Here is a 10,854-nt window from a genome sequence, read left to right as displayed (position 1 = left end):
CTAGCAAAAAGCTTTATTTTCGGGCGAGGCGATCTAGATTCGGCCTCAAACGAGAACGACCTTCACCACTTGAGCCAATTTCACAAAATCGTCTGGCAGGGCGGCAGACTTCCGAGCGCACGTGACTGGAGACTACCGGATAGGGATCACTCAGCCGACTGAGAGTCCGCCTCGGGGCTTGAGACTCGCTTGAAAATGCCCCAAGCCTGAGTTCTGGTCTCAGAAATCAGCTCGGTGGCAATCAATATATCTATCGCTCTATGGTTCCAATTTTGTTTGAGCACCCGTTCCCAAAAACCATTTTCCTCAACCATAGAAATAGTGTACCGGCTGAATCCATTGCCGCGTGGCCATCATCCCAGTGGATCGCGGACCGAGAACTTTGTTTTGCAAACCGCCAGGATTGACCCATTCTCTAACGACCGTCTAGGGCTGAGCGACGTGCAAATTCGAGGCTGAGCCGAGCCCTGCGCCTCGGGTCTTTCTGCGCTGTAAAAATAGCCCCGCCACTGTGCCGATAAGGCGTCAATAACCAGGTCGATCATTCAACTAAACTCCCATGATCATCCATGTGCCGTGACCGTGTGCTCGGTTATCTCTTTTAAAGTTGCTGTGCTCGGTCGATGTCCAGGGGGACTCCAGGCTTTCGGTTCGCCTCCATCCACTATTCGGCTGCCGTGCGATAACCACTAGACCATGCCCAGATAATGCATCCCCGGGACAAAGTGGGAATCGAACGGAAACCCGGCAAACAATGGACCCGTGGTTTCTAGCACTGAGCCTTACGAGAGTCGTCAGGTCGAGGCTCAAGGAATTTTCGTCCCGCACTACAGTCGGAGTCCAGATCTCTTTGACCCTGCGTCTTTGTCTGGTTATCTGACGACGACTCTTCACGCCCCGCTGCTGCCCTGATTAAGCGACCCTTTAGACCCCTCGAGACACTTCAACGCCCCTCAGGACCCTTGACCGAGCCCTGATCGGGCCTTCTACGGAGATGGAAGGTGGGCGTATGACGAACACCTGAAGACGTGCGCGCACAAAAGTCCGGGGAGCATGGCCGAGAACTGAGTCCTTTGAATGGATATCTCATCAATCGATCTGGTAATCGAAATCTAGATCTTTGAGCTAATCTGCCCGACCGTTGAACCCAGGGAAACCCTTTCTCTATACGATTAGGAGCCCCATACTGGCTGGTCTCGACCCATTTCAGACAATTTAGCTCGCTTCTAGAACTTAATGAGATCATTTGAAAATTTTAACCGATGCCACATTCATTGAGGGTCTACGTGGCGGCGCCATAGAGGCGATGAGGGCGGTCCCATGTTCGGGTGCGGTAACAAAGCAGCTATCAATGTTGATGGCAGGTCTCTGGTGCTATATTTCACATGTAGCAACAATTTTCGATGGTTGTATCATCTTCAAACACTGTGCCTGCCTCCTAGGCAAAGCTTGATAGGTGCTTCGAGCATTCCAAGGTTCGCCAGATCACGTTTCAACCCCTAAACATGTTTATGGGCATATAAACCAAGCTGATTGATCCCAATGCCCTGGTAGTACCTCTACCTATGTAGCAACGCCATGTGCAATGCGTATTCGGAAACGTAGGAAAGAGACCGAGTGAAAAGGCCGATGTAAGCTTACGGCTCCGGGCGGTTCGAGGAATTTTCGATCACGAGGGATCACTTGACCTAGGCCCTTAAAACTCCCGGGAATAATAAAGTTGATGAGACCTTAATATCCACAGAAATTATCCTGATTTCAATGCTCACTACTGTCGTTCCAAGAGCAGAGGAGTTGTCGACGTGCCCGATACAATATTTCCAGCCAACCAGACCTCCGAGTAGCACATCTTCTATGCTATGTCTTGCACGGGGTTTCATCGTCCTAGCCAACCCAATATTTCATAATTCGTGTTTAGGTTCGGTAATTAGAGATGGATTTTAAACAGCTACGGCTTTAATTTTGGATTATGAAAATATTATCTAGCAATGACAGGGGCGAAAGCTGGATCGATCGGCCACAAGACTTCAATCGCCGAATTTGGGGCCAAAAGCATGCGGGCCAGAAGTAGGAGCTTTTCGATCATATAATTCTTCCCTCAGCTTCGCAGAGTCTCCACATAATGCACAGGAGCAGAAAACATCACCTTTCAAGAACGAACAAGGTCTTGAAATCCCCCCCCCCCCCCCCCCCCTTCCGGTGATCTTCTAAGCACTAATTCCAGGTGATACAGTGAACCTGGGGCCAAAAATTTCTAGTGGATATATTCATGCAAGTACTTCCTTGACAGGGCCGCTCATAGTAAGCATAATGTGGGGCTGCAGGAGAAAAATAATCTATTCAAGGTAAATTGGATTTAATCATTGAATGCTGATGCTCTAGCTGAGCCCTACAAGGGCAATAAAGGAGGCGATCAGGGGATTAAGCCTGAACCCTCGCCTCATATGGTACCTTAGACCATCCTGTTAGTCTGTTGGCCGCTGTGGAGATCTTACTTGTGTTTCAAGGCGTTGAGGTAAATTAGATACTGAGTTCAAAATAAAAGAGAACATGCCCCTGAGGGGTTTTTGCGATCTTCAAAGTGACACCTACCATTTGAAGTCATTCGAGCTTGCCAAAATTGGTCGAGATGCAGCTCATCAGACAACTAGGTCTTGCTCTCCTGGGTGCTCAGCTTTTCTTCGAAAGTAGTATTGCTGTCGCTCACAATTCCTACCAACCTGAGATCAAGAAGCGTGCACCACCAGAGGTCGAAAACTGGGCGTTATACAAATACTGGAACTCCCAAATTGAGACCAGCCCTTACTTCTGCGAGGCTGGATTCTCTGCCGACACGGGCTCTCTTTCGAGGAGTGGAAACGTAAGGTCACTTTCCTGGGGCATTGGAAACTGCGAAGAGAAGATTGTGTCGTGGGACTTCAAACAGACCCCTATTGCCAAGGGCGAAGTCTCAATCTGGAAAGCCACTCTCAAGGTCAAAAATTCAGATGGTACTGAGAAATCCTCGAAAGAAGTCGCCCTGAAGAGAGGAAGCGACGCCAGAGGAATTCTTTTCGGTGCCAATGTCCAACAGAAGCTCAGCGACAACGACAATATCCTGGGTGCTCTCGAAGCTGTCGTTCAGAATGATGAAGACGGGGACCCGGAATGGGGCAACTCTATTATGCCTTTTGTTCAGGCCAGCTCCCTTGAGAAGAACCTTGATTCGTACTCGACTCAGAGCTTGGTCAACGATGCGTTCAAGCAGATCCTCACTGCTGTTTCGGTAGTCCATGGCGAAGGCATCATGCACCGTGATCTTAAGCCAGAGAACTTCCTTGTGGATGGCAGCATACTGAAGCTCATCGATTTCGATACCGCCTTCGAAGGCGATTCAACCAATGCATTCAACGTTGGAACACGTACATATGCTGCCCCAGGTAAACAATTCACCCTTACCTTGATATAACCGACATGAAACTAACACGACTTTATAGAAATCGTTGCAATGAAAACACCAAGCGGTGGCGGCTATACCAAGAAGATCGATGTCTTCTCTCTAGGAATGACCTTCCTTGTAATGTCGGTCACGGACTTACAGGACGACGACACTCGCTTCCTCCTGTGGAAGGAGCTCATCGAGCCGAACGGAGAATTGTGGCCAACAGTCGCCAAGGTGTCGACACTTCTGAAAGAGAAGAGCTACGACGTATTTAGTGACAACGAAAATCTCCTCACCGTGATTTCAACAGCGCTCTGTACACCAGATGATCGCTACGATGATGCGAGCGCTTTCCAGACAGCATTCAACGCTGCAATCTAAGGTGAAGGTGGTGTTGGGCTGAGTCGAATTCGTGAGTTCTGAAGTCTTTGTTTTGTTTTCATATACTCGTCATCGGGAGACGTCCTCTTATTTCTATTTAAATGTACTTAGTTCAACAATATTATGTAAATTTGAGTCGACAATGTGGCGTAGACAACGTGAAACCACTGATTTGGGGGCCATGTTGCCGAGTAATCAAATTTCACTCCGAAGTTTTCCGGAGGTAAGATCTGTCGTCATTGATAGTGAAAACATTCTCAAATAGGAAAAAGATAATTCTGCCTCGAGTTAGGCTTACTCGGTTTCTTGACCGCGCGTCAGGAGCTTCCTCGGGCGTATATCAGGAAGAAGTGACCCCTCGTCAGGGGCGCCGGATCCTACCGCCCCTGGCCAACACCGAAAACACGGCTGGGATGTCATTTGCAACGGATACCAAGGAAAAACCGACCGACGATCGATTTGAGAGGAAAATGGTCACTATTGCTCCGTCAGCTCCGACCCAAAAAAGGCCTATCCGGAAACCCACTGAATCAGTCAAGACCGCCCTCCGGGAGTTGCAACAGGGTGATTTGGTGCAACTAGTAAGCGCGCATCAAGCATCTTCTAGGAAGGACAGTTAACCTGGCGTTTTGATTTGAACGTAGCTCAACGATGTCCAAGAAGAAATAATAACGCTGGTCAACTCCAAGAACGGGGTGGACCCGAGCTCTGTCGCGACCTATTTCCATTCTCCATCACCGTTCACTTTCTCCTTCTACCACTATCCAGAGCCAGGTGCAATTCTTTTGATTTGGACGCAATGGGAAGGGGCGGTGTCGGTCAGAAACATCTCACTGCAAAGGAATGTGCTGCTTGACATGATCGCCATCGCGGAGGGAGAGGGCATCAAGATCACGCAGATGGTAGGAATGCTCTGCCCATGATTTAGCCAAATAAACTCACACCTTGCAGATGAAAGTTCAAGGAGCCGATCAGATTAAGGCAGATCGCTTGAAGGAGGAGGCTTTCTCCGCCAAATGAGAAACTCGTCTAGTTCCGAAGTTGTTATTTGAGGCAGCTGGGCTAAATTCTTCCATGAAATATTTCCAAGTAGTAATGTGAAGTAATTATTCTCGAAAAGCCTTGAATGCTGCTTTTCATCTCTTGTCGAACCGCTCAATCTTGTCGAATGTGGCGCATGGGCGTTGTCCGGTTCGGTCTTAGCGTGAAAGTTGCGCAGGCAGATTTCCCGAATGTGATCCTGATCATTCACCATGGCGTCCTCTCCTTAGCCTTCACAAAAAATACCAGATGAGTCAAGAGGAAACATTTACTTTCGTCAATGTATCACATCCCGATGAAGCACGAGAGAAGGGCAACCAGCGCCTCATACGACGCAGGGTGATGCGTGACATCGGCAAATCCCGACGAAAGAGAAAAGAAACCCCAACCATAAGCTTCACTTTGCAAGAGGTCAATGAAATAACCAGATCAAATATTATCAGACCGGCATTCAGCTCTAATCCATTTCCCGTGGATTTCAACTCTCGAGCTCAGGAGCTCATGCACTTCAGTACCGTCCATCTATTCAAGCCACTGTTTGGATGCTGCGCTAATACCTTATGACAGTGAATGCTGAATCCGAGTATAATTATCGACCTTTTCGAAAAGTGTGGTTCTCTATGGCTCTATGCGACCATAGTGCCTTTATGCTTTCTATGGCCAATGCCGCTATGTTTCTGGATGAAGCACGCAACCCAGACACCTTTCAGTATGAAGATAGTGCAGAAGCTCTCAGGTACTATGGCCAGTGCGTGAAGCAAATCACAACACGACTATCGGATCCTGAAGATTGCACCAGCGAAGGGGTTATTACAGCCATCCTTGGTCTTATATGTCATGATGTACGTCGTAAACCGAGGAAAAATTATTAGGCTAACATTTGCTCCTGCCAGTTGTATGTAGGAACGCTAGATCGGTGGGCGTATCACATACGTGGTCTAGCACGATTATTATGGCTTCGAGGTGGCTTTCATGACTTGAGCAGTGATGTCCAACTGTTCGCTTGCTGGTTTGATGCGATGGGGTCCGCGGCACAGGATCAGCGACCGCAGTTGATCGAATATTCGCAATCTCCTGTGGCTGAAGTCGCTCTATCAGATTCAAAACATGAATACCTAGGCGATATTTTTGTGGAATTCACAGACGCGCCTCCAGAGTTGGTGGATATTTTGGATATACTGAAGCAAAGTGCAGAGATATCCGAATTTGTGAACACTCATTTCGAACAACCGGATTTCTGGAGAACAGAGGTCGATCTGACTCCTCTTCAAATGCTCGGACCTATAATGAACAAATTGCTTTCTCTGGCACGGTGTGAATATTTGACAGCAAGCCCTCTTGAAATGGTCCGAGAAGTGACGCGGCTTAGCTTGCTCATTCTAATCGCCGAACTCAAAAATATTTACGGGATGAGTGCGCCTGAGACTTTGTTGTTGAATACTAAGATTTACCAACTGCTAAAGTACATCGAAGCTAGGCATGAGTTGGTCATTCTACCAAAGCTGCAGCTATGGGCGATTATTACTGCGGCTCTATTTCAGACATCAGAAGTGAAGCTGAAAATTTACGTCAAATTGATACTTTTGAGAATGGCGGCGATGGATCTTCGGGATGGGAGTGCCGCAGTAGAAATTGCTCGCGGAATTGTTTGGATTGATGTGGCGGTAAGACAAGCTACTGTTGATAACTTGATATCTAAGATAAATATTTACCATTCAAAAGACATTTGATCAAAATTTATGCGATGAAACACACATTTATCAATCTTGGAACTAGCCTCCAGTAATACCACCACTCACAGAAATGACCTGCCCGGTGATCCACCGGCTTTTCTCCGAGACCAAAAGAAGCACTGCATCCGCAATATCATGTGTAGTGCCAACCCTCTCTTCCGCTCGCGTCATAGGCACGAGCGTTCGATTGATAATTTCAGCCTGCTCCTTTGGCAGCGCGTCTGTATCAACAGGACCTGGTGAAACGGTGTTGATGGTAATTCCACGACTACGACCCAGCTCCATGGCCATGGAGTAAGTCAGGGCATCTGCTGCTGCCTTTGCGGCGCCATAAATGGCGATGGGAGCCATGCCAAGCTTCGAAGCAATAGATCCAATGTTAATCACACGGCTTCCGCGGGGCATATATGGAACCGCAGCTTGAACCAGGAAGATTGGCGCGTACACTATGGAGGAGAACAATGTGTCCACGCTCTCCCTGGTGGCATTAGGAACACCATGGGGCATTCCAGCAGCAGCATTGTTGACTGGAAGAACGATCTTGTTAGAATTTTCACCTCCATTCGCAAGACAAAGTGCTCTACCCACCGAGAATATCAATGTGGTCAACACCGAACACCAAAAGAGTCTCATTAATTAAAGCTTTGGCTCCCTCGGGCGTGGTAACATCTGCCTTGACTACAGCGGCTCGCCCGCCTTGGCGGCAGATATCCTCCATGACGTTCGTTGCCCGTGGAGAACTTGCATCAGAGACGTGGTTGATGATCACCAGGGCTCCATTGCGGGCTAATGTTGATGCAATGCAAGCACCAATTCCAGTCTCTCTGCCGGAACCAGTGACAATAGCCACTTTGCCAGCGAGGTCCAAAGTATCCGGCGACATTGAAGGAGAGGAGAGAAATTCCAATGAGGAGAAGGGCGGAAATACAGTTGGAAAGATAAAGTTGCGATCAAGGACCGAAATAGAACCAACATTGTGACTGTATTTATATCCTAATTTTCATTCCTCTTTCCAAATATTCGACGATGCTTCTTGTTGACTCGAAGCTATGTGGAGACGCTATACCAGATTGGGAAAACGGTGTTCATTAGTTGCAGGTGCCCCACACTGACACGGTTCCTGTTTCGAGAGTGTAGAAGAGTTGACATCTGTCTGTTTCAAACCTTGACAACATCTTGGCGTGCTTAGCCGATACACCGATCGATTCAGGCTGATTCAAAGCTTGGGGTTTTCTTACGGCTAAAATTGGCTTTTTGCCAATCATCATCTAAATGAAACTTACAGTGTCGCTGACTATTAGGCAAAATCCCGGGTTCGGTCCAAAGGATATTTTTCTGGTCTTCAAGGACCCGTTACGCGGGAAAATGGAGCTAGATTGTTGGGGTGTATAAGAATGACCGGTGCTCTCAATGTTTCGAAGAGGGCAGGCTTATCAAGAGCATCCTCAAGACTTCATATTGTCCATTACATACTTTACTTCTTATATTTTCAACAGATATCCCAAAGCATCATTCTATAATCACCATGAAATCCACAGCGCTAGCTATCTCTCTGTTTCTCGGCTCAGTTCTCGCCGTCCCGCTCGAAATCGACGCTGAGAAACGTCAGAACTGTCCGAGCATCCACATCTTTGGAGCCCGTGAGACTACGGCTTCTGCCGGCTACGGATCTTCTAGCACTGTTGTCAATGAAGTTCTGAGTGCTTATTCGGGCTCTACGGCTGAAGCCATTGTCTACCCTGCATGTGGCGGACAGTCCTCTTGTGGGAGCATTAGCTACTCCAGCTCAGTGACTGAGGGCATCCAAGCTGTCGCATCAGCCGTCAATTCTTTCAATTCGCAATGTCCGCAGGCAAAGATTGTCTTGGTGGGATACTCCCAGGTCTGTAGAATTCCTCTATGATTTACAAGATAAGAGAAAGGATTGAGATTGATCAAACAAATTCTAATAGGGTGGTGAGATAATGGATGCTGCTTTATGCGGCGGCGGTGTACCCAATCAAGGCTACACCAACACAGCGGTACCATTGACATCGTCAGCTGTTAATCAAATCAAGGCCGCTATCTTTATGGGCGATCCTCTATTTAGAGCCGGGCTGTCATATGATGTCGGAACCTGTGCTGCCGGAGGCGTAAGAACGTCTTTAACTCCCTTTTGAAGTTTGGCACTGACAATAGACATTCAGTTCGATGAGCGCCCAGTCGGTTTTAACTGCCCGTCGGCCAACAAGATTCAGTCTTATTGTGACGCCTCCGATCCATACTGTTGCAACGGCAGTAACGCCGCGACTCATCAGGGCTACGGTGCCGAGTACGGAGCACAGGCTTTGACTTTCATCAAGAATAAGCTTTCTGCCTCTTAGGTATTAACCTATGGGTATCACATGGGTATGAGGCATTACATGAGGCGTGGGAGATAGGTTGGATTGGCTATGAAATCAACCCTAAGCCGCTCGTGAAGCCCGGTCAATTCCCTATAATGCCAATACACCATTTCAGATCAACATTGGAGTGAATTTCCCTGTCATGGTTTTTTCCTCAGTGAAGGGGAAGGAAATTGGGAGAATAGGTCGGCTGACCGGTCGGACGAGAAACGCCCTATTCTTGGAGTAGCAGGGTCAACAAGACCTAGTAGCTTACATTGAAGAAGGCTTATTTCTTAGCATTGACCTCTCGTATGATCAGTAAAGCTGTATGTTGACCATTTGATATGAGTTTCACCCTTCTACATTCACATTCCAATTAAGAGTGTGGGGGATTACTCTAACGAAGTCAGTATACGCCAGTCTGTGCTCTGAGCAAGACGTGAAATATAAGTAATGCGCATAGAACACTATTAGGCAGTGCTAGTGCCTAATGGGAGAAGGCAATATAATTCGAATAAAGTTATGTGACAAGAAACGTGGCAAGCAACAAGGTATACAGAGCCTCTTCCTGAATTTTCTAGGCATATTTTATTTTCTTGTTTGGGAGTGAAAACAGCGATTCACGATCAGCTCAGATGGTGAGCAAAGGGCCCTTTCTTGGCCCTTTGGAATATTAAGAGGTAACGTGAAACCGAAGACAGAGAGGAAAGGCCCGAGCTTTGATGTGCTACCATGGCACTGCGAAGCATCCGGTGTTACCATACGAGTCACCGGTCTTCTACTATGATTAGGTCGATATCCCCATTAGAAAAGTGAGAAACCTTCCAATTTTCTCGCATAGCTCATGACATTGTTTCATGTTCTCAAGAATCGACTAAAAGACTGACCTGCCACTGACCTGCCACAGAAACGAATAACAAGGGCACAGCGTGGAGAAGTGAAAATTGGTGACCAGCTCCCAAATCATCTCTCACAACCAACCGCTTCCGCTTCACCACCTTCCACCTTTGCTGAACCAAAAAGACAATCAACATGTCTTTCATTAATCATAATCCACCGGATCAAGGTATCGCACTGTTGAGCCCCAAGCACGAGGGTATCAACGAGAAAGCCACCCCAACCGTGCTGGCAGCTCTAGGCGAGCCCAAAGTCAGTGAAGAAAGCCTCGGTGAAAGTGACAGAGCCATTATGACCATCGTGACCGGTGCTGTTTTCTTGACTCAGATATATGACACCGTATTGGGTGGCTTTATCAGCTATACCATCATGATATCCATCGTGACTAGGAACAAAGCGCTTCTTGTTAATGGCAATGGAGACGCCTCCTGGGGCGGAGCAAATATACAGGCGTACGATACCAATGCAACCTCCTGGGCCTTGGCTTCTTATCTTTACAAGATTGGGGCCCAATACCAGATGGTGCCTATTGGCATGGCCATCGGGGCTGCTGCCGTCGTCGTTCAGGTGAGTCAGCCCAAATCCCACTCAACCCCATTTTTTCTCTTTGAAGCTAATGATTATGAATATTTTAGTTTGTTTCCGAAGTCAGAGGCTTCAAAACCGCTGAAATCAACATTCCTCAGATCGTCCAATACGCTGGGTTCATTTCTTACAACCAGAGTCAGACTTGTCTCATCTTCAGCTTGATGGTCTCGGGGCTCTTCGTGCAGTACTATCTCTGAACGTACAAGACTCGCATCTTTAAAGAATATTCGTTCCTGATCGCTGCTGCATTTGATGGGGGTAGTCTCATGATCCTGGTTATCCTTTCGTTCGTTGTTTTCGGGGCTGGTGGAATATCCCATCCATTCCCATCGTGGTGGGAGAACAACGTGAAGGGAAACTACGACTGGTGCCCTGCGACGTGAGACCGGCACAATCTCCGAGAGCGATTTTTTTATTTCGAGGTAGT

General features: G+C 47.7%; 5 protein-coding genes across 5 annotated transcripts; 4 read left to right on the top strand and 1 right to left on the bottom strand.

The window, feature by feature from the left end:
• Positions 1 to 2,629: 2,629 nt before the first annotated feature.
• Positions 2,630 to 3,802, top strand: N7443_001625 (glycosyl hydrolase family 15; the record flags this gene model as incomplete). Its single annotated transcript, XM_056881681.1, has 2 exons — positions 2,630 to 3,419; positions 3,477 to 3,802. 2 exons carry the CDS (start codon positions 2,630 to 2,632, stop codon positions 3,800 to 3,802), a joined length of 1,116 nt encoding a protein of 371 aa, XP_056746919.1.
• Positions 3,803 to 4,215: 413 nt separating this feature from the next.
• On the top strand, positions 4,216 to 4,822 carry N7443_001624 (uncharacterized protein; the record flags this gene model as incomplete). Its single annotated transcript, XM_056881680.1, has 3 exons — positions 4,216 to 4,383; positions 4,447 to 4,704; positions 4,754 to 4,822. 3 exons carry the CDS (start codon positions 4,216 to 4,218, stop codon positions 4,820 to 4,822), a joined length of 495 nt encoding a protein of 164 aa, XP_056746918.1.
• A 1,793-nt stretch (positions 4,823 to 6,615) lies between these two features.
• N7443_001623 (SDR family NAD(P)-dependent oxidoreductase) lies at positions 6,616 to 7,459 on the bottom strand (the record flags this gene model as incomplete). The annotated part of the gene is made up of 2 exons (XM_056881679.1): positions 6,616 to 7,103; positions 7,165 to 7,459. 2 exons carry the CDS (start codon positions 7,457 to 7,459, stop codon positions 6,616 to 6,618), a joined length of 783 nt encoding a protein of 260 aa, XP_056746917.1.
• Positions 7,460 to 8,101: 642 nt separating this feature from the next.
• N7443_001622 (uncharacterized protein) lies at positions 8,102 to 8,939 on the top strand (the record flags this gene model as incomplete). Its single annotated transcript, XM_056881678.1, has 3 exons — positions 8,102 to 8,458; positions 8,529 to 8,708; positions 8,763 to 8,939. 3 exons carry the CDS (start codon positions 8,102 to 8,104, stop codon positions 8,937 to 8,939), a joined length of 714 nt encoding a protein of 237 aa, XP_056746916.1.
• Positions 8,940 to 9,974: 1,035 nt separating this feature from the next.
• On the top strand, positions 9,975 to 10,624 carry N7443_001621 (cytochrome P450; the record flags this gene model as incomplete). Its single annotated transcript, XM_056881677.1, has 2 exons — positions 9,975 to 10,406; positions 10,475 to 10,624. The coding sequence occupies 2 exons, from the start codon at positions 9,975 to 9,977 to the stop codon at positions 10,622 to 10,624; spliced, it is 582 nt and encodes a 193-aa protein (XP_056746915.1).
• Between the last annotated feature and the right edge of the window lie 230 nt (positions 10,625 to 10,854).

Source organism: Penicillium atrosanguineum (genome assembly GCF_028827265.1).
Source record: "Penicillium atrosanguineum strain IBT 20685 chromosome Unknown utg000001l_segment0_segment0, whole genome shotgun sequence".
Taxonomy (NCBI): domain Eukaryota; kingdom Fungi; phylum Ascomycota; class Eurotiomycetes; order Eurotiales; family Aspergillaceae; genus Penicillium; species Penicillium atrosanguineum.
Note: the sequence above shows the minus strand (reverse complement) of the source record. Positions and strands in the feature narration are given on the sequence as shown.